This window comes from Grus americana, chromosome 8 (genome assembly GCF_028858705.1).
Source record: "Grus americana isolate bGruAme1 chromosome 8, bGruAme1.mat, whole genome shotgun sequence".
NCBI lineage: Eukaryota > Metazoa > Chordata > Aves > Gruiformes > Gruidae > Grus > Grus americana.
In genome coordinates, this window is record NC_072859.1 from 12,335,632 (window position 1) to 12,359,905 (window position 24,274).

Sequence of the window (24,274 nt, forward strand, 5' to 3'; positions counted from 1 at the left end):
CTGTAATCTTTCTGGAGAAACCACTGTTTCCATTAGCGAGTAATTTTTGTGTATTGGTGCTAATACAATTTTATTTGAAGAATCAAACTCTGTTAATTGTGTATTATTTATTCCCCGGGTCATGCTTCTAGAACGTGAAAAAACACCAGCAATCCATGTTTGCCTGTCGTTTCAAAATTTTTCCTAACGTTGTTTAAGAGCTGAATTGGGGGCTAGCAACGGAAATGGATGTGCGCTGTTAGTTTTGACATGTGTGACAGTAGCCTGTAGCCTTTTGGGTGGTTAAACAATAAGGGTTTCAGGAAAAAGAGCGTTTAATGCCAGGTTTTTGGCCTGCACAATACAGAAGCCTCTCCTTGTCCGTAAGCATAAATGGAATTGATTGTAATGCCTCTGAAAAGGCATTACTGCTCTGTCTTTGAAAACCTGGGCCTTGAGGAATACCAGACCTATTATTCTATGCCTGAAATACTGTTGGGCCTTGAGGAATACCAGACTTACAGAGGTCGTCTGAGGGAAGCATTTTGAAAATTTACCAAGCTGGGGGTTTTTAATATAGCTGTGGTATATTAATCACTTAATTTTCTGTGGATTAAAAAGAAAGTTCTTCTTTGAAAGGTGAGTTATATATTAACAGTCAATATTTTTACCCCTGTTCTTTGTAGAATAACAGGAAAAGGTTCCTCCTTCTGGAATTTTGTAACTTTTGCATTTAGGGCAGGAGCATTGTTATGTATTTGAACAGGGTTAAAGGTGTACCTTTATGATGCCCCTGGGAGCTGATGATATTTGATGTGGTGCTTCCAAAAAGCTACTTTTAAAAGAAGTGGTTGAACCTGGTGAAATTTCAGTAAGGTCAGTAGCTACTGAAGTAAGATGCATGTTTGTCACTTTAGAAAGAAAAAAGATCAAGATGCTATTTATATTTAAAGATTTGTCAATAAACTCTGCTTAATTTCTTTGGTGAAATCTAGGCAAGTATTTAATATTTTTTATATATGGCTTTATTAGCTATGCAGACATGAGGGGTAAAATAGTAGTAGTGAAAACTCTTGGAAGTACTTGATTGAACATTTTCAGAAATCATTATTTTTTTAGGTAGCTTAGTTCTATAGTCTCTACTCATGGGAATCTGGGTGTACAGTGCTTGTGCAATATAACCCAGCATTCTAACCTGAAAACCTTTTTCTACTGGAGTTGGACAGATTCACAGCCTGTGGTTGAAATGTCTTGGTTTATATTGGTTGAGTTTCTATTGGATGTGTAAAGCAACTTGCAGGGTACTTTTCTGTAGAAAGTGTGATCCAAACCAGCTTCCTTTACTCTTTCTATTCATTACTGTGGTTGTTCTGAGATGTACAAATGAAACATGATTAGAGAGAAAATAGCTCCATCTGCCCTCTAAGTACTGCTGTAATGTAATAGTAGGAAGAGAGGTAAACATACACAATTGTAGTGTTTCTGATCTCACGGTTCTTCCACTAGGTTAATATCGCTAGTCGCCTCAAAGAAGAGTTTGTGGCTGAGGTAGGGAAAAACAGTATACAAGACTTGCATGCCTGCAATACAAACGCTTCCTTTATACTTGGAGTGAAACAGAAGACCTTTTCCAAGAAGGAAGGAAGTTTGGGTTTGTTAAATTATTTGTTTTAGTTCTTTGGAGTAGGTCACAACCTCAGTCATGTCTTCTACCTATTGCTGTATGCATTTGTACAAAGGAATTACAAAGGATGATTCGTGTGTTTATGGATGCCTCTTTTTTATTTCTTTTTTTTATGCTTGAAATGTTGGAATGCCTTAAGTGGGCAGGGGAAATGAAGGATTTTTTTCCCCACCCTCTCTGAAATAAACTAATACCATTCATTTTGATTAATGAAAAGTACAAGTTGTTGCAATCATGTACCCATTGAAGAAGTCTAAATCTTTATATATCACATGAGCACATCTTTCAATGGACATATTTCACATTCTTAAAAGCATATTTTAATATCATCAAAATTGTGGATACAGCTTGGCTAGGTGTTGTGAAGAGGATTGTCTCTTGAAAAAAGACTTTGAAATAGGTACTGTTCATTAACATTTAGTAGTGGCTTTTGGTGTTTGATATCTGCATACAAAAACCGAGAGACCAATTGTATATTGCTCTTGTCTTCAGTAAAGCTGCAAGAGTAGTCTGGCCCGCAACACAGGTGAGTCAATGTAAGTTGCCTTATTAGTAAGGTCCCTTATGAGAGTACAAGTATACTAAGAGTCATGTTGAAGGCATCTTGTATGAAGAATTTTTTAAGAAATACTAATTGAAGACAGCATTCATAAGTAAGTGTTGAGGGAGTGTAGGATTTTGTGCCTTGATGTTCTGTTGCAAGAAAATGTATCAGTGTTAGGACAGGTCAGGTTAAATGTTTTGTAATAAATAAATTATTTGTGACACAACTTACAGTAACTGAAAGGGGAGGGAAACTAACAAAAAGTGTGAAGTATGAAAGTGGGAATGTTTGATCTTAGAAGTTAAATCTGCAAACACTAAATTTCAGCACTGACTCCCAATGCTGGAAGTTAACCATTTCAGTATAGAAAAACTGCTTTCCAAAGAAGTGGTTGAATATATTGATGTTATATGCCTCGACTTAAAAATATAATGAGACCTACTTCATAGGAATAATTTTTAAAAGGTCTTGATGTTGTGTTACTCTGCATCCTTTTTATTTCGTAAACAACAGAAGTGGATTTCATTATTCTGGAGTGTGAAGTTTTTGTCTTCTCACTGTACTATAGATGTAGAAAATGTGGCTGGAAAATTTGTTATCCATCCGCCAACCTAAAGACAGGCTGAACTAAATATACATCATCCCTGACAGATGTTTGTTTAGCCCATTTTTTTTAAAAAATCTGTAATTATAGAGATTCCATGGTATGTCTGCTAGTCAATTTGAATCTTTATTTATCTCTAGATGTTAGAACAACATAATAATCTTGATGTCTTTTGCTACACTGTAAACCTATTACTTATCCTGTTCCCGGTGGATGTGAGAATGGTGGGTGCCTTACCTTTTTATAACACCTTCCACATAATAAAAACAGTGTCTCTTCTCTATTCTGCTGTTTAGACACAATAGACTTTTTCAGCTTCATTTTTGTAAGTCAAGCTTTTTTGGACTCTGCGGGGTTTTTGGTTTGTTATTTTCCTGTGGTGGGTTTTTTTTTTTCCCTGTGGTCGGGTTGCATGAGTTCTATGCCTAAATCTAGATCTAATGGTCCAGCTAAACCCTTACCAGTACAGGGTAGATTTGAAAAATTACTTCATCTTTCCAACCCATAATACTCTCATTTAATCACTAGAATATGATGTTTGTCATTTTTGCATCAGCCTAGAATTGTTGACTCATTCAGTCTGTGATTCACTGTAGCTCTGTATATTTCTCTGCAGAACTGCTGCCTACTCACTTGTTCCCATCTTGTAATTGTACAGTTGTAGGTTCCTGCTTTGCAGCTATACTTACATAACTGCATCCTATTTTCAAAGCCCTTCTTCCACTTATTCCAGGTGATTTTGATTTTGTCCTCCAAAATGCTCTCAATCCCTTTGTATCTTGGAATTGCTTCTCTAGAACCTCAGTTAGTATGAATGAAAATACTAATTCTTGAACCTTCAAGTAGACATTCTTCCCATTTGATAGGAGACCTCAGAATACTCTTGGAAAATTGTTTTTCAGACAGCTTTGCATCACATTTTTATTTACTAAGTTAATCATATGCTGTCTCTGTGTATGATTCTTAGGTAATCATGGGAACAATTTTAAAGTCAAGTTAAATCTGTTACTGTTCTACTATCCATACAACATATTATTCTGCTACAGTAATAAATTTCACTGGTTTAGCATGAGAGTTTTTTTTGAGAGGAGTAAACTTAACAACTAGATAAAAGCTGCACAAGTCTGAGTGCTCATCCTAAACATTGTTGTGAGTGTTTTCTGCAGTCAAAATAAAATAGTCCATACACCTTTTAACATTAAATTTATCCTTTATAGATTTGGAAGCAATAGATTACAAATTGTGTCATCTGCAACTAAACATTACCCAAGAAACTTAAAAATAGCTTTCTCCTGATGATTAATACTTTCAGAATTCATATGCAGCTACTTACTGCTGTTCGCAGATGTTGCCAGTAGAACCATGAAGAGAGGAAATGGACATTGTGTATCTGACAGAAACAAGTTTTAACTAAATACTCTCATCTATTATGTTGGGTGTTGCAGGCCAGAACATCTTTTAATCTTTTCCTAGCATACCATATTTCTTTACTTTTATTCAGTATGGCAGCTAGAAAAAACTTGCACAAGAGTTTGGAATATAAAAGCAAATGTTTGAGAGTCTTGTGAGGAAGATTTCTTCTGAGGATATTCCCTTCCATCACTTCTCTAAAATAGTTGCTGACAAATTGATGCTTTGGTCAATCCTACTAAAGTCACTTGGTTGGACTAATCATCAACTGAGATGGTCTACTTAGAAGTTGATTGTATCACTCCTTTCTGTAGAACACATTTAAAACATGGTTTGACTGTAGATCACTTTTTTAAAGTAAATAAATAAAATTGTATGAGCCTCTGGATCTATTGGATTTGAGAGTCATCTGAGGTTATAGATTGTATACATACAAAAGTATGAGAAGGTGAATTAATAAGTTAACAGTTGTCAAGATTCTTACTACATGATAGACCTCAGGTGGAGTAGTTTATAATCTGTTATTTCAATGACTTCATGTCATTGAGCCTATTTGTCTTTACAACTGAAGTGTGGGTCTGCAGAGTGCAATAGATCTGACAAAGACTGTAGCCAAATGCTCACCTATGTCAGGTGATGAGATGAAACATATTTCTTCTACCTATACCTAGTTTCTCTTTTATATTTTTTGACCATCATTGCAGTTACTGCTGCAGATATATTTTAGCTTCCTCCCCCCATTCTTTATGGTAATCTGTTGGGTTACTTTAGTGACTCCATGTTTAAAGGTGGCTCTCTTCCAAACTTGGGAGAGTATTTATATGCTGTTAATCAGGAACTTATCGCCTTTCTAATATGAGATGTTATATAATTTTACTTCTACAGCTAGCTGGTGGATGAGCAAAACTGGATACAATTCCACTCCTGAAATTAATAACTTTTAACTACTTGGTTTTTTTTTTCTTCCAATTAGAAGCAGCCTTAAGCTAAGAGAACCTGTAATCCAGACACCAAAGCAGATGTGTCAGCTCAAGTCTTTCTAGATATGGCTGGCAAAAATTTTCTTTGGCTTAATAAAGTCCTATAGTAGCTCAATAAATAAGTGTTTATCTCTAAATTTCTGAAACAATCTTTTGCCCTATTCTATAGGCTATTCAAATCATATCTTGACTATAACAGTCATCAGGGTGCTAGCTGAGTGAGATGGGATTATAACTATACTATTATCTTTATATTTCTCATACCTTACCTTTCCCACAAATAAGTTCTGAGGATATTTATGCTAATAAGAATTGATACCTTTATTGCCAGGGTAATTCCAAGTCATTCTTTTGTTTATCAAAACCTGAATCAATATGCAGGTTTTAGTAAAGTAGATGTTAAACTTCCCCATTTTTATAAGAAATGCTCCTACCAGACAAATTCTGTATGCTTTGCAAGGAGAGCTTCCTGTTGTGCTACCAAAGACAGAATATTGGACAGGAAAGACAATTAGCATGACCCCGTAGAGCATTTCTTATGTGATTCTCAGTGCTCAAAAAATAACTGAAGTCTGCGTAGGCTATGAAGGTAGAGCCTGTGCATGTTTTTTCCTTGGATGCTTTTGGGTTTTGTTTTTAAATAATGAATCCCTTATAAGTGCAGAACTGCTGTCAAAGCAGTGGATAGTGGTCTATTTTTGTGGCATCTAGAGGCAGGAGGGTAGGGTTGTAGTACTTCTGTGATGGTAAATCCAAGAATCTCTCAAGTTCAGTTTAGTTAGGTGGACAAAGTTAAGAATTGTGCTACTGAAATTAAGTCTACCACAAATTTATATAGATGGACCTTTTAGATACTTGCCCCTAGGCAGAAGTACACCTACTGCCTGCTAGCCAAGAACAATGTAAGTGGCAGACTGATTTAACAAACAAAAAAGTAAAAATTCTTTTTTAATATCAACTGTCTCATTTTGTTTTCTGCTTCCTGATTAAAAGTCTTGTTTCATGACTATTACTTTTTTTTCAGTAGCATCAGTGTGACCATTGGATTACTAACCTGCTGTAAATCTTAGAACTGAAGTACTCACCAGAGTCCTTGAAGGTGTCTCCAGAATGAAACAGCAAATTGAAATGTCTCCCTCTTCTACTGAGGCAACTACAAAAATTCATCAAAAGCAAAATAATATAAATCACACTTCTCTGACCTGTGCTGTCCTCAGACTCTTGACTTCCATGCAGGCTCTGCTCTCTTGTGCCATATTTGCCATCTGGGCACCAGAACCCTTGCTGGCAAGTGGGAATCTGAATGAAGTAACTTAACAGTGTTACCTTATGGCAAAAGCATATCTTTGCTGTCCTACAGAAAACTGTCAAGTAACTGAGTCCGTTAAGACTTGGCATAAATTCATCTAATGGCTTGCACTAGGAAGTACTTAAAGGTATTTTCATGAAATAATTTTATATTAAATCTCAGTCTTCTACAAATAAGTTGGGTTTTTTTCCTTAATATCTTTGTTGATTGACGTCAGTAACATATAGAGATGGAAGTTTTCTAGGCTGAGGCTTGATGTGTTCTTTTGGCTCCCAAGAATGGTGTACATTTCAATGAGATGGTGAGATATTTTAACTTTTTTTTTTTACTCCTGAGGATAGTATAAACAAGAGACCTTGTTGACAAAGACTTATAAGCTTTTGGATTTCCGTAATGCAAACATTCATAAATCTGGAATTGTTCACTCTTATAAACTTAAAAAACTCAGTAGTCGTGTAACTCAAAGGATTGTATTCATTTGTATGGAAGTCTAGAAACTTTACAAAAAACCAGTTTGTTTTTAAAGAAGTGTGGACTTTCCACATTAATACAAGTAATTTTTTCCAAAGGAGGAATTCATCCTATCCTCCAAGGATTGATTCACACTTACCTGAGCAGAGTGTTTTGTTTATGAAACAGCTTTTAAAGGTAAATTCAAGGGTTGTAGCCATGAATTATTTTTAGATAATTCCTTCCCTTTAGAATTGTCTGTTTAAATGGAAAGTTAAGTTACAATTCTATCTCCTGGGGGGGAAGGAGGGAGAATAATAATCCCTTGTCTGCTTTAAAGCTTGGAATAAGTACTTTCTTTCCTTTTTTCTTTTTTCCCCCCTTCTTCTCTCAAGAGAGCATTATAATTTATGGAAAAATTACATGAAGATATGTTGAATACTGTTTTTAAAGTTAGCCTGATTCTTAAATTTATGTTAATGCTTTGGGTTAATGTGGTATTTCCTCTTTGTTCTTTTCCATGTGTATTGAATATGTACATTAGCTTCATTTATTTTCTTCACAGTTCAATATTGACAAAATTCAGAATGTCAAACTTCTTTTTTTTAAAACCCCTATCAAGAAAAGATTTCCACAATTGAAACCTGTGGACCTATTGACACGTTTAGGAAAAAAAATAGGGTGAAAGCAGTCTCTGGAGATCACGTAGTTTAACCTTCTGCTCCAAGCAGAGCCAGCTTCAAAGTTAAAGGAGGTTTTTCAAGGCCTTGTCCACTCAAGTATTGAAAGTCCCCAGAGATGGTAGTTGCACAGCCAAGTCCCCAGGCAACCTGTGCTCTGCTGCTCTCACTGCGGAGAAGTTTGGTTTTTTTTGACTTACCCAGTTGAAATTTCCCATGCAACAACTCACAACCACTGCCTTTTGTCACTTCACTGTACAGTCCAAGTCCATGTTTCTGAAACCTGCCCGTTGGGTGCTGGAAGAGTGCAGTTAGATCCTCCCACTGCCTCTGCAGCAGAAATACACCCAGTTCCTTTGGTCTCATCCATATTTTGTGTGCTCAACTCCCCAAACCCAGTGTCCCTGATAAATCTCTCTAACATAATTGCTGTACTTTGCCATAAATTTCAAGGTTAAATGGTACTTTATGGCAGTATGTGCAACAAGGTATTTATTTTAAAACTGTTCATTTACTTCGCAGTTTAATCTTGAAAGACTTGTCAGTTGGGCAAAGGGAAGGGACTGGTAAAATGCACATATTGGGAATTAGTGTTAAGATTCTTCTCTGCCTAACAGAGCTGTTTAACAATTCTTGCAGGATTGGAGATTGTTAAGAAAGGGGTTTGACCCTGTTGGTTGTTCTGGTAATCTGCTGAGAGCTGGATGTAGCCTTGAAATTCCCCTCCACAGGACTGCAAAGGCAATGCATGCTGATTCTGTAAGGGCTGTTACTTTGATATCAGTAACAAGAAAAGTTTCCTCTATGTCTGGCTGCTCTGCTTTTTTTTTTAAGCTATAACAAAAATGAGAACACAGTTTGAATCTTCTATAAAGATCTATTCTGATATCAAACAGTTTGATACATGTTTTAAATGGGGAAAAGTGCATGTGTTTCTTTCTGTGCAAAGGGAACTCTGATGGGAATTTTTGTGAAGACTTCTGATCTTGTTGCAGCAGGGATTCCTTATTTGTATGTTTTCACATGTTTTGTTTTTATAAATTCAGATATAAGTCTGTAGTCAGTTTCTCTTCCTAGCCCCTTGTTTCTGTATTCTATTTCTCTAATAAATTTCCAGTTTTATTTTTATGAACACCAATAAGTTTCTATTCCAGATTTATTTTTGTGAACACCAATGAAGTAAAAGAAATGGCACATGTCTTATTTTGTCTTTTGCTGTATTTTTCAGAAGCTGAAATATTCCTTATAAATAATTCTCTTTGCCTTTGATAATTATCATCTTGATCTTGGTTTGTTTTTTTGTTTTGGGTTGGTTTTTTTTTAGTGTATTGAGGTTTTTCATCACTAAACCCCAGTAGTGGATATCATTCCTTCATGATAAATGCATTTATTGCATCTTAGCTTGTCACTTTAGGGTCTGTTTCAGTGATGCAGAAGATCAGAAATTACTCATTAATGGGCGATGTTTTTTTTTATTTCCTGACTTTGGATTTCTCTTCTGACTCAGATTTTCAGACTTGAAATCTGTCATTGTCTTCAGGGAATCACACAGAGTATGTGACTTTTGTTTGTGTGTAGCTAACTGCTCCTGCCTTGAGGTATTTTTTCCACATGGGAATGAAGCTTTTTTAGGTCTTCTAAGAAACTACAGGTGGCTTTATCTCTTCCTCCCTGATGCCTCCTACCCCGTATAACTTCCCCTGTGATTCAAAAAGGGTGTGTGTTTTGTTTTCAAAAAAAGGCAAAAATCTGCTGCCTGTGCATTGTGAAATATTTACAAAAATATTTTCTAATGCTCTCGAGCTTGAGGAAATACCATGAATATGCTTTAAAAGTTGGCATTTGGAATTATAGAGGATAAAGTCATGATAAGTCTGAGCTTCTGATAACAAGGAAGAGATGGATCATGAGAGACTTCAGAAATAATGAGCTTAATATTTAAATAGACAATGTATGGAGAAACAGGGAAAATAAAGAAGGACAGGTAGAACTGAGATAGATGGAAATAATACCTAGGGAAGCAGGTACCTAGGAGTTCAGAGTTCTTGAATTATAAATGCTTTTTATAGTATTGGATGACTGTAGCTCCTGTAGTCAGTAAGTGAGGCTGGGAAGTGGCAAGAGAAGATTGCAATATCATTGCCTGACATTGATAGATTTTTTTTTTTTAGTGGTTTTATAATTATCTTGTAAAAAAAATGTTGTTGGGCATTAGGCTTGTATTTTAAAAGGCAAATTAGTTTTCCTGACAATATATTTTGATCTGTAATCTAAAGCAGAGCTGCCAGCTTTCTAGCCAAATTTAGGCTCATGGTTTAAGCAATTTATAAACTATACCTCTCTTCCCCTTGATATTCTGAACTGGCAAATAAGAAGTGATATCTTATCCATTTTTACCATTCTCATGACATTTAAGAAAGTATGTGTTAATATTTCTTTCCCTTTTTGCACTCTGTAATGCATATCTGCTCCTTTCACAGCTAGAAGGCAGCTAGCTCTTCTTCCAAAGCCCATAATGGAAGCACATGAACTGCAGTAGAATATGTATGAGGAAGAAGATAATCTGTCGTTATCTTGTGATGGCATGTTCTGTTTTTTTTCTCTCCTGCTCAACCCGTATTGGGCTGTTTACTCCACCCTCTGGAGTAAACTGCTGTTTACTCCACCCTCTGCTTCAAACCTTGTCTGTTCAGCCATTTCTCATGCTGAAGGCAAAAGGGATAGGAGATATATCTAGGAGATAGAGTTGCATCACTGTTTTCTTATGCACTTTTTTCCCAGTTAAAAAGGCTTTTCCATTTGGGGTCAGGAAAAGAATCACTGCTCTTCATCCCATAAATGCTGTTGGCTTAACTAATTTTACAACAATGGAGAGTGAAATTCTTATATGGGGAAAATGGAGCATCTTGCAGTGCATATGTCTAGAAATGTGAAGTCTGAAACCATGTCTAAGTTATTTTCCATTTCACTGGTGTTTTAATTTCATTTGATCTGGTACCATATTTAATTTATTACTTTTGAGGTAGACAATTCTAAATATAGTCTGCTTGTACTGTGTAAAGTACTTGGAAAAACTGTTAGAATGTCTTGGAATGCTAATTTTGGGGTTAAAATCTCAGCATAAACTTGACAGAATCTTGCATAGCTTCCTGTGGGTGCTAAGCCAGTTCATTGGAAAAGGAGGAAAGCCACAATTTTACGGGAAGTCAGTAACACAAATAGGCAAATAAGAATTTAATATTTTGTCAGAAGGAAATTGATAATTTTTCCCCTCTTTTTCCATTATTTTAATTACAGTAAAACATCCATGTATTTATGCTTAACTGCTGTATTGTCATCATTCTGTGATGCATGACCTTTGAAATAGGTAGTATAGTAATCAAATTTCTCTTGCATATATGAAATCTAGAAGGCTGCTGAGTGTAAGTTTCCCTTTTTGTCTCAAATTATTCTGTGCTAAAATATAATGTTCCATTTCCATTTTATTATTGTAATAGAGACAGAGTTTTGTGTTTAAATGGGTGTTGTTCTGCCTTTACATGTCTGACCTATATAATATTATGCTGAAGGAAATGAGAACACTTGGGCATGTATTTGGAGAAGCCGAGAAATCTTAATGATGCTGTAAACCACAGGTTGGCCTTTGCATTGTGGAATGCTCTTTGAATGCTTCTTAAGTTTCTATTTATAGTTCAAATGTTATATTTGTATGCAGTTTTCCCCAGTGTTTTATATCATGACGACTGGTAAAGACTCTGTCCTTCCCTTGAATATACTTTCTTTAAAGTAATTTTGAGCTCATATAAGTAAAAAAAAACCCTAATACTATATCTATCCTTTCTGATACTGACTAATGCTTTTTATTTTTGTCTTTGTAGAAAATGTTCCAGAAGAATTACGAGAACCATTTTACACAGACCAGTATGACCAGGAGCACATTAAACCACCTGTTGTTAACTTGCTGCTGTCTGCAGAACTCTACTGTCGTGCTGGGAGCCTTATTCTCAAGAGTGATGCTGCAAAACCACTTCTAGGTCATGATGCTGTTATACAAGCCCTGGCACAAAAAGGCCTTTATGTCACTGACCAAGAAAAGTTGGTGACTGAACGAGATCTTCACAAAAAACCAATTCAGATGGTGAGTGTTTAAAGCTTGTATGTTATGTTTCTTCTCTTTTTTCTCTGTACTCCCAATAACTACATATCTATCTTATAACATGCATCATTATGTTGAAGTATTTTTCTCAAGAGTTAAATGTGATTCATTACTGGGAGGCTTATGATTGTTTTGGTTTGCTTTTTTGGTCTTCTCATAGCTGTCAGTGCAGATGTATTTCCTCTCTACTAATGCTTGAAAACACCTATCATTCTACTTGGTTCAAGTGTTACACTTTTAAATACAGTAGTGACAATATGATCACTTCGATTTCAGTTTTACAGCACTGACTGTCAGTGAATATTTCTGTGTTGGAAAAGTGGTTTGAAAATAGGTTTTGGGTTTTTTTCGCCTCCTTAGAAATCTTTGGTTAAAAGCTTAAAAAAAAAAGTTTTGATGACATAGGCAATTTAACCTAATAACATTCAATATCACTAGTTACGTATTAAGTCAATGTAAAACATGCAACAATGGTATATTCTTTCATGGAGACTTTTAATAATATGTCTTTACTTTATACAACTGGTAATTAAAACATTAGTTCAAAAGATGAATGATTCTATTACTAAGCTCCTAAGTCACGGATTTTCTTCCTTTATTGGAGCAGACTTAAAAAAAAAAATTGTAAAAAGGGTGACTACATATGGCCAATCCTTTCTCTAGGTTGTTTATAAAATGACAGTATGATAGAATAAGATTGAACTATATTTAAAGTGAAATATTTAAAGTTAGTTTCAACTTTTTATTGTTTAATATTTGATATAGAAAATAAATTCAGTAAACAAAGTATGCAACTACAAAGGTTGAGCTGATAACTTCCATTTTACTTCAGAACTTAAGCTTGCTCATTTGAAATCACGAGCAAATTTTATTGTGTTATCAGTGGAACTAATGTTCCTACTAGGAGGTATTCATGGCACAATCTGGTCTTTTTAGATTACAATACAATGGACACAGGGGGAATAAAATGTCTAATAGAGAAAGGACTTCTATAAATTTTCTGTTATCTATTAGCTGAATTTAGACTTTGCAATCTATTTTTGCCAGGGTCTTTTTTTTGTTTGAATCTATCCTTTGGAGTTGGCAGACTGCTCTATCTTAATTCCTTTTATACTTTTATGGTCAGTGACCTGTAGCTGCTGCTAGAATGGAGGTGTGTGAAAGTTAATACAGCTATGTTTTTATCGTCAGCTTATTAGCAACTTGTGTTTACTGACATGTAAGATGACTAACAAGTATTTGGCAGAATATGACTAGAGAGACTCTCTTATTTGATCAGTTAATATCAAGTGATAAGTTGCAGAAGCTTTACAGGTATGACATCAAAGCTACTAATTAGTAATTAATGATTTATTCCATTCCACTAAGTATTACCTCTTAGATTGCACAAGTGTTTTTGTTTTTTTTTTTTCAGAAGTGGCAGTAATCAGTTACTGTGATATAAAGACTAAATTCTTTACATCCACTTTGTTTTTATTTTTATGTTGAAAATTATTTCCTACTCATAGAATGCTTAAGATCTGAAGATACAAGTATTTCAACAATAGTAATAAAACTAGTCAAGACACTCTTTCCTTACGATTAAGCTGTGATCAGTGAACGTAGATAACTTGAGATTTTGCCAGTCTCTTTTTTTGGTCTCAATATCCTTTTTAAAAAGGAGAGCTCAGCAAAGAACAAGTGGCATTTTAGTAAAAGAAGCTGTGGATAGCACATACTGAAGTGATACAAAATTTGCAGGACACTTGCAACAGTCATGACTCGTTTAGAAGCATTTAAAAGGTTAAGAAACAAATTTCCTGACTGTTGATGTTTTTTCAGAACTCAATTCCGTTCTCATCTCTGAAGGAAGATAAAGTTTGAGTTGCATTTCTGAATCTATGGTTTTCCTATTTGACCTTTTTTTCCCACCCTTTCTAGAATAGTTGTAAGAGGCATCTCTTTTCAGAGTTGTCAGTTGAGAAAATGTGTCCGTATTCTCTGGTTTGGTTTGCAGATCTTTAATTCAGTAATTAATGTTGCTGAAAATGCATTTCAATAGCGATTTTGTATTTCCCCTGTGCTTGAATGGATTTTTGTGTCTTTCTTTCCTGTGTTGTTTAGATACAGTCCAGCAAGTAGTTATTCAAGCATTAGTGTCATAACAGTTGACATCCCCAGGTTCCTACTCTGTCCAGATCACTTGTCCCCACTCCAGTACCAGCAACAGACGAGTGTACTGAGGCTGTTGAGTTAGTTCACAGCCGTGACGATGAGAGGGAACATTGGAGTGGAAACTAACTGGCTTGGGCAGAAGGGCAGCCATGTCTAAAGCAATTGCTACCAAAGAAATGGCTGTGAAACTGTAGTCTCAATAATAATATTCTGAGCCCAAAAGTTTAAATTTGTCATGCCATGCTTGTGTCGCTATGTACGTTCCTAGCAGCAACACTGCATCTTAATTGGGAAGTCTCAACTTTTTTCCTTACTCTATGATTAGCAAAGTTGGCAGAGAATTTCAAATCTGGCTGTTGCAGTATTGACAGTCTTAAAATTATCCCCTTGATGTCTTCCAGTACCTTTTCCCAGTGTTCCGTATGCCATAATTTCTACAAGGCTTACAAAGAAGATGTATATCTGTTTTAGAGCATGGAATGATTTTTCTTTTTCGATTATGTATAACAGAAAGTTTGCATATATAATTAACTCATACATTCCTCTGGTAGATCAGATTGTGTTAAACCTATGTTCAATCTAATTTTGAGTAATCTAATAGAAAATAGTATGGTAGTCCTTCTCTTGGCTAGTCTGTCTTCCCCATAAATAGGGGAAAGATGTTGGTGTTTGTTAGAGGTCCTTTATTGTTATCTGCTCAGATGTGCTGTGTTTCTATTGCTGAAAAGGGGTGAGTTATAATATAAACTGAAACTATGGAAAGAGATTTAAGTATGGAATGTTTTAATTTTACTTGTGTTTTCCAGTGTGTGTAGCTGTGGTCAACAGACTTGGAATTCCTTGTATTGTATGTTTGTAACAGTGATGGCTGTGGTGATTAGTTGTTGATTTACTTTGCATGTGACTACTAAAGCAGGCATGTCAAATTTTGGCCTTCTCTATTTCTTAGCTAGCTATAACTGAACCTTTTTCTAGGAAGCACCCTATATATTAAAGTCTTTGAAAAGTCTAGGAAATGGCTGTGTTTCTTTATGGACTGAGGTCAGGATAGGTGGTAGTTTCCGTGTTAGTCATGACTGACTTGGCTGCATTAGTATCTAATTTGAGAAGCTGCAAATTTTTGTGTTTGTGTGCGTGTGTATGTCTGTATATACGTGTGTAAGTGTACATGTATATAAAAATTAGTTTTCTCCAGTGGAATAGGGTTAAGAAAGAGGCACTTAAGAAATTAACACACAGTAACAAGAGCAAAGGCTTCTATTAAAGCCTGCCCTGTGTAGGGGTAGGGAAGTCCATGTGGAATCTGGTTTGGTTTAGTTTTTCTTATGTTTGGTTTGTTCACATGTCTTATATTTGTTTTGCTGGTAAAATTGAAAGCTGTGTTATTCTTTAGGCTTGTTCTGATTTCAGGACTTGTAATTTAAACTGTCTGTTTCTGAGAGATTGCATCTTGTGATAACATTATAGAACTATTCAGGGGTACCTCTATTTCTGTTCTCTGTCTATTGCAAACCATTAAAACTTAATTCTATGTTTATTTTTGTTAAATCTTCTTATTCGATAGGATCATCCTGTTGCCTTTATTTTTGATAGGGGAGCAAAAGAAACAAATACCACATTATTACACTCCAGGTTGAAATTCATATGGTCTTGGCTCTGCTACATTAGACTTTAAACAATGCAGAAATAAGTCTAGAGCTTGCAATTGAAGCAGTGTTGAACCAAGAAACAAAGTATTTTTCTCCTGAAAATTATACTTCAGGTCAGGGGTACAAAAAGAATTACCTGATGTTTAAAAAATTTATGAAAGCCAAGTTGCAAAAATATGAGCAAAAGCTACTTATTTCAGTTGGCAAGTTCCAATTGCATTTTAAAAAAAAAATCTGTCTTAAATAGGCACTTCCAGATGGAAATCATATGTGAGATTTTGACAGGCTATAGAAATCTGAAATAGTTCGAGAATTCAGCATGGTTCTGACAATTATGCAATAATTTTGTTTTAATGCTTCCAGATATAATATGCATAGATCACTCTTCAAGTCAAGATCTACTTTTGTATTTCCATGTTGACTTACCTCCTAAATTTCACATTTATTTCATGAGCCAGACTGACTTAAACCTTCAAGTGTCAGGTACACAAGAGAAGGCAATTTGGATTTTTTCATATTTTTTTCTCTCATACAAATTTGATCTCTTTATGTTTAAAAAACCCATATATATCTATTCTTACAGGGCGAACCAGAAGAGACTTTTAGACAAGTTTCTGCATTATGTTAATAATTTTGTATCAACTGAATAATGTCTTTGACAGGCCCAATCCTTTTACAAGAATTCTGATATTAATCAGGCTGGCTATTTTTTATTCATATACTGGTGATCTCTTTCAATTTGCCTCAAGTGGAGGGAAGAATAAACAGATTGAGTGAGGAATTAACAAATGCTTTCCCTCCTCCAAGTCCCTGCAATGCACTTCTGCTATTTGGGGAAAGGAATAATGAATCAGCATCTTAGTGTTCTGCTGCTTGATGATCTTCAGGGAAACTGAAGTTGCATAATTACCCAAGCTGTGGACTTCCATACTGCCCAGTCTCTGTCCCTAATGTGGCAGGGCCAAGACCAACTAAATTTCAAGCTTGAGGGGTAATAAACTGGTATAAAAGATTTGACATTAAAACTAGTGTGTGTTGGAGGGTGTACAGATACAGTAATGTAACAGACCATTACCAGATTTGTGCCAAAAACCTATTTTCCTGCCCTTGTGGTATATTGATAAAGCATTTTCATCTGACTTAAAAAAACCCAACAAACCACTATCTTGCAAGGGTTCTGAAAGGAAGAAAAAAAAAAAAAACAGTTTTAGATGTTTAGTTCTTAATTAAAATTTAGCAACTAGAAAAAGGTTAGTGAATACCCCATATATAAATAGTATCTCCAGGAAAATATGCCATATTTTCAAATATTTATCTGTATCATCTTCTCAATATGGGAAGATATAAAAATTGTACTAAGCATAATGCAATCAAAAAGTGTAACTTTTGTGTAAATTTGAACTCTAATTTGGAAAAACATTGTTGCAGAAAAAGGTCAAGTAGCTGAGCAGCTACCTTAAAGTTACACCCGTGTATAGTTACTTTTGAAAAGTACTGTAATTAATCAAGAAACACTTAAATCATCCATACACTTCCACAATTGTCAGCCAAGATGTGAAGGGAATGAGAGGCTCCAGCAAAACCACAGCAATAAGTCCATAATAGTTGGTAGGACTAAAAATTGTTACATCTCTAATTCTGAGACATACCTTGTGTATGGGTTTTTAATATAAAAAGTAGTGTGCTGTTGTCCAAATTGTTTATCCATTTAGCTACAAATTGCCTTGTTCCTTGAAGATTTCTTCTGTGAGGCAGTCTGGCAGTAATTTTCTCTGTAGCAGTTTGTGAATCTGGGCTGTAACTGAGGCATAATTAGGTGTGCCTGTATTAGCTTTTTAGTAGTGATCAGGAGTGCACTTTTGAGGCAAATTTCCATATTTCTCCCAGTTACTGCACTTCTGGTTTGTGTTGTGGAGTCATCTCAGGGAGCGTGAACTCAATTTCTTTCAGCAGTTAAACGGGAAGGTGGGTTCTGGGATCACACCTGCGGTAGTCCACCTGACAAAGGGTACTCATTTAGCAGGACTAGAGTAGAGCTGATTGAAGTGAATCCCCTGAGAAGGGAGTAGAGGCAATTCCTGGGACCTTTGCACCAGTTTTGCTTTTCTGTTGTGCAGTACTAATGATTAGGTTAATCATAGCCAGTAAAACTTACATGGAAGGAAGGGGGATTAATACTGCTGGTTTTGTATCCACAGCCAGAATCAGGATCTCCTTCTGGATAAGGTAGCAGATAATAAGAGGTTAACTCATCCTGCAATCCAGATTTTTGGTCTTTCTGACAGACTACATTAATTTGAAATTACAGTCCCTATCATCAGAGGAGTATTTATCCTTGACAAAGGACTCCAGCAGCTCACCCAGTTAGCTTGCAGCTACGTGCTGCAGCCTCTGCATTTTCTTGCTGTAGAATTCCTTTAACTCTGTAAGGTAACAAAAAATGTACTAAACACTTCATAGAACAAAGAAATAACATGTGGCTTCTGCCCGGAAGAATTTTTTTCTGGTTTTAGGCATGATGTAACAAGTCTCCATTCCTGTGCTATTGTGAATTACTTTGTTAGATGAGGACACGTAAAAAGAATTTGCAGTTACTTGACTTGAGCCCATAGATATTGTAATTTGTTAGTTAAAACACCAGATTCTAATATTAACTGACCTGTGATATTTAAGCATCTTGCATAGTAGTATGTTTCACAGAAGATTAAAATAATAAGCAAATAGAGTGGTGAAACAGAACCTGAGTTTAGTCTAATGTGCCTCATAGAACCAGTCAGCTGTGGCTTTGAGCTGGGATAATGTAATCTTTAGATGTTCTGTATTTTTCTCAATTTCTGCTGTTGACACTGAGTTTGAGACTTACCTCTTCACACACATTCCTTGTGAGGTTCTCATTTGCTTGAAAACAGTGATCCAGTATTTTTACTAGTCTTGTGTCAGATATACCATCTCACTTTAGGCAACCTTGCACAAACATCTGTTTGACGTAGTAAAGGAATGGGGATACCAAGCTCCCTCAAGCACACAGTACCAGTTTGCGCTTTGGTCATCGTAACTGCTATAACTCTGCACAAAGTTTATTCTGCTCTGACCATTTTAACTAACATCTTAGTATTCTCTTAGCTTTTTTCATGCAGCTTATGTTGACTCATAAACTGGGGATTTTGTTTTGCCTGCTGCTAGTTTCTAATTATGTTTGTCTTGTATGTAGAAAATGCTTTTTCATGTAAATAGCAGCAGTAACTTGGGATGTGTTCTACAGTATGTTTGTCTAGAAGTTAGCATGCACAAATCAAATACAGGTTATCAGTGTGAGTCATACTGAGGTTTGTTTTATTTCTGTAATTTTCTGGAACAGAAGGGTGTGTTTAATTTAAGCCTCCTCCTTTTCTGAAACAAAACTCCATGACTGATTATTTGCTACTAATGCCATTCTTTTGCACTGTAAATGATTAGCTTAGCTGCAGTCAGATTGAGTCACTTCTGTGTTTTTCCAAGCCAGTTGAAAGAAACTGCAGATGAAATAAAATTATATAATTAAATTGTTCTGTGCTTACTCTTATTCATATGTATCTTAGCCTATGAATAGCTGAAAAGAAAAATTGCGGTAAAGGACCATTATTTATTAGAAAGATCTCTTGTGGGAGAAAATAGACATTTATTCTTAGAGCATCAGTTTTGAAATCTGTTTAAAAAGGACTTTCTGCAACTAAAGGTAGGAATTAACTCCAAAAGATAACGTAGATATCTGTATCATAAATTTGTGGAAGACTTAGGTAACCACAAAGTCCTCTGCAACATCCTTTGGGTTTTCATGGAATGCTGTCTGCTCATCTGTGCACCAAGTGTGGCAACTAATGTGGAAGGTAGCAGAGCTGCTGACACCAAAGTTATGTCTGTAAAGAATAGAAAGTAGGAATTCTTTACTGGTCCTTTCCAGCAACTCTAATGCTAAAACCCTGATCCCATCACTTGCTTTCATGTTTGCAACTCTCCCCACAAAAGAAAACTGAAAACCTTCTATATTTCTCTAGCTTTAATTTTCATTTTTGGGATTTTTTTCTTTCCTGCATCATTAATTTCAGTACAAAAATCTATAGCATTTTGGTCTTATTCAGGGTTCCAGCAATGTAGCTGCATTTCAAATTTGTATCACTTAAGAATCCTTGTATGGAAAATAACAAAATCTGATTGTTCTTTTTAACAAGGCTTGTAGGATTTGTTTTGGTTGTGCAGAGCTATTGAATAGACTGTGCTGCTTGTATTGCATTGAAAGTGCGTTCTCGAAACTGCCATCAAATACCTGCTCCATAGAGAACTGACCTTACATTGGCCTTTGCCAGATGAATGTAGTAGGCAATGCTCAGAAATAGTGCCACACTGTCATATTTATTTTAATGTGAAATTGTGGCAATCACATTTAAACTTCTGCTAAAATGAGGAGAGAATATTGTGGCACATCTTCCAATTGAGGTACATAATATACTAAATAAACCAAGCTGCCGCTGTGTGGGAATGATGACAGGAAATAAAGTGAACGTGTACCTCAAGACACAGTGGTACCTCCCAAAGTCAAGTCTAATGCCTTTCATCAGAAAATAAAGCAGCGCATCATTATTGACTGTTGTCTGTCTTGTTCACTTCCTTGCTCATTAGGAAATATGGAGTGCTGTGAGGAATGAAAAAAATAGTTGGTATTCTTCTACCTTGAGCGAACTGAAGTTCCGAACCAAAGAGCTTCTGATTATATTCTTAGTTAGTATTCCTTCTTATGCTGCTGTTTACCTGGGAGGGGGGGAAAGAAAAAGGTGGTTTAATTAAAAAAAAAAAAAAAAAAAAAAAAAAAAACACAAAACACCAAAAAACCCCCAAACCAAACCCCCCCTGAAAAACAGACAAAAAACCACTCCTGAAGCCCAACAAGGAAAAACAGTTAAATGGAGGTATAAATTGTGAAAGAAAGACAGTATGAGTTAAAGTCTGTGAAGAATGCTAGATACCATGCAGAAAATGCTTTTTAAACAGGTCAGGAAGTATTTTCATTAACCTTGAAAGAAACACTATTTTGTTAGACACAGTTTAAGAACACTTTCTTCCTGTTTCAACAGCACTGTTAAGTAGTGTGGTTCTGGTTTTGGCTGTTGGTATGCTGCTGTGAAGTTTCTTTGTATCTCCTTAAAAATGTGAAAAAGTTATTTACATAGGTGTTTAGGAATGGTCTTAACTTCTGTTAGGTTAAGTACATTTCAGAGTATAGGAACTAAGCTGCTTAGAAAAAGAAGAATCTATGAATTATTTTACAGACTATCTAGACAGTATTTCTTCATCAGTTAGTTTAAATTATGCTGAGAGAAATCTTTCTTAATACCCTTCTGCTGGATAGGGGAAAGCTAAAAATCCTGCATGGTTGTAGCAGGCAGTTACTTGGTTAAGAGCACTGCTTTCTTCCTATTATGGAAAATAGTGAGCCGCTTTTAGCAGGAGGTGTGGGTCTGTCGTGTAAACATAAGGAGAGCTTCACTGCCAGCTCTATGTAGTACATACACACAGCAACAAGGGGACAAAACCACACTGACTGTTGAAGGAATACAGTTTGTACTCCCCATAATGCAGCAGCTGCTCCAGTATAGTACAAAAGAACACTGCTAATCTGCATTTGTTAATCTGCACACATAAACCTGGCTATCTGGCTGCATTTATCAGCAAAGAGCACCCTCTGTCATCACAGTAGATGTATCATAACATTGAAATCTTTGTTCTTACAAACCCTGTGGAATTTAAAAACATTATAGGATTTTATTTTCTCCCTGAAGTTGAATGAACGAAATGTTGTAAGGTCTCCATAGTATGTCTAGTCTTTTTGTTTGACACTTAGGGAAATGCAGTAAATAGCAATGTACTTCAGTCATTTATATGAACTGGTAGGTTTTCTACCAACTATTTGGTTTATATCAACTAGTAGGAAATTTTATTACCTTGCAGAAGTGTATCTTCAAATTACCCAAAGCACAATCCAACAGAATTGGTCCTATATAAATAAAACAATTTAAGACTTGTATTAAAACATTATCTGGTAACTTGTTAAACTATTACAGTCATAAATTGACTGTAATAGTGCTTTTTAACAAATTGACAATCTACTATAAATGTGGCAGATTTTCTACTTTTTCCACATCCATCAGGTCATTAGGAAGGGTATATCCCAGTATAATATATTTCTTTGCCTTCCCAAACCATGACTCTAAGACCAGTGGGTAAACAGCAAAGTCTATGGCAGAAAGAGGTCCTACAACTTAATAATTTTAGAAGATTGGAAAAAGCTATCTTTATCAGAATTTATATAATCATCTAGCAGTAGCTAGAGATCCAAATCAGTTGTCAAGACTGATGACATCTCTGAAAAGTTGAAATGGCAAGAGCTTTTTATAAGCTTTAAGTTGGATGTTTGGAACACAATTCAGAATGCCTAGCAGTCAATATTTATGCAATAAGTATATACAATGTTAAGTGTGTGTTGAAATTTTTTTTAGCTGTTTGGTTTGATAAAGAAGTAGCAGGTTAAAAACTATTATGAGCTTTAAAAGACAAAAAATTACAAGAAAAGTGAATATGTAGATACTGGATGAGCATGTAATGGTGGATCAGATGAATTTTACATAATTATTAAATGTACATAGTATGTAATATGAAATCTCATTATATAGGGACACTTATATTTATTAAATATGAAATTGAGGTATCTGTTATATTATTAAAGGATACTGATATATCATGAAGTAAATTGCACAGTGGCATTTAGGCAACAAACCTACTGCAGTAGGTACTGATTAAGTGCTGTTGAAAGCAGCTAGAAAATGCAATCTGTATTCTCAACAGCATTTGAGAGGTTTAGTTACAGATGTTGTACCACCTCACCCCTTTTTTACTGACCTGCTGACCTACCATTTATAAATTAATGTATGGGGTGTGGGGGCAATAGGGGCTTTATTTTGCCATATCAGCAGTCAGAACCACCCTACCATCAGAAAGTCTCCTTAAATTTCTTTCTTAAATCTTTTCTGCAGTATCAGCCCATTGTTTTGTGCTGTGTCTACTGTGAACATGAAGAACAGTTTATTCTCTTCCTTTTTGTAGCAGCCTTCTATGTGTGGGCAGGTGATGCCTCTCATGCTTTGTTTCCCAAACCTTATCTTAATTCCAAATGCCCTCCATTTGGTGCCAATCTTTCTTGACAGGTTGTGCCAAAATCTGGACCCAGGATTCTAAGTGGGACCTTGTCAAGCCTTGTAGGGCATGATGGGTACTGGTGCATTTTTTGCAAACTAGAGTGTGCAGTTGACACCCCCCTGTATGTCAGCTGCCTTCTTTGTGGCAGCATGACTTTCATTGTGTGGTCATATTCAGGTGGTTATACTCTCTAACCTCAGATCGTGTCCACTGATCAGCAATTTACTTAAGTGTTCTCCACCCAGATGCAAAAGGTTAATACAGACTTTTTACTGACTCTCTTCTCTATCATATTAAGATTATTTTGAAACTGAATATACCATACATTAGTGACACATGCTTTGGTGGAAAATACCTTGTGCTTTATTTCTCTTCTTAAGGGTGTGCTGTGAGGGAATAAACATTTGTAAAAGCTTCCTGGTCTATTACATAGAAAGAATTCTGTAAATTTGGGTGGTATGTTTCTGTGTTATTGTTCTGTGAAGGCAGCCAGCTTTTATAAGGAGCTCAATTCACTTTTAATGCTCTTTGTTCATCTTTGCTTTTGTGAAGGGAAAAAAAAGGTTAGAGAGAAATACAGGACTATGTGGGGTTACATCCTAGTACATAAAAGGGAGACAATGGAATGGACAAAATGCTGAGGGAAAGAAAATTCAGTTCATAATTTTGAACGCATTTTACTTTTTTTTCCTTACCCCTTTTCTTAACTCCCCCACTCTCAAAACCAAAACCAAACCTGTCTAAGTGATATTTAGAAGTTCCTTCTAAAGACATGTGTATATGAGGTTAAAAAAAATACTAGTGTGACTGCCCATAGAAAGACTATAAGTTATTGTAATTCAGTGTATCATTTTGTCAGGGAAGCCTCATAACGTCTGTGTTGCTCAATTCTTTATGGTAAGATGTACCTAATAGGTAGGTACCTGCAAAAAATGAGATTATTCAAACTCTAGCATTTATTTTTTCTTCAGCAACAGGAAGAAATACAGAGAAAACTTACGCGGTTGGGAAGTAAAGTAGCATGGTAAAGATGGAGTTGAAGAAATATGTATACACGCTAGCAAAGAACTGCTAGAGAGAAGAAAATCCTGATGCTAAAAGTTCTACTCAATTAATTTACTTGCAGAACTTGCTATCAGTTTTAGTATAGTACGTATAGTAATGATGAGGCTTTGGGCAACGTGGTCTAGTGGAGGGTGTCCCTGCCTGTAGCAGGGGGGGTTGGGACTAGATGGTCTTTGAGGTCCCTTCCAACCCAAACCATTCTATGATTCTAATTAGACAATAATGGCATCAGTCAAATTACTCCAGTGTCTTCTAAGGTGTTACGATGTCCCCAGGTAATCTCCAGTGCTTTTTTCTTTATTGTTAGTTAGCATCACGAATTGTATTTTCTCTAAGTCAGCACACGCATATGCTTGAAAATTCTTATTTTTCCAGGTCAAGGC

General features: G+C 35.7%; 1 protein-coding gene across 4 annotated transcripts in view; it reads left to right on the forward strand.

Moving 5' to 3' along the window:
• Positions 1-24,274, forward strand: part of CAMSAP2 (calmodulin regulated spectrin associated protein family member 2) — an 89,190-nt gene that overhangs the window by 1,055 nt on the left and 63,861 nt on the right. For all 4 annotated transcript variants that reach the window (XM_054833526.1, XM_054833528.1, XM_054833527.1 and 1 more), the window contains exon 2: positions 11,519-11,778. In XM_054833526.1, coding sequence (XP_054689501.1) covers positions 11,519-11,778 — 260 coding nt within the window. The remainder of the gene's footprint in view (positions 1-11,518; positions 11,779-24,274) is intronic.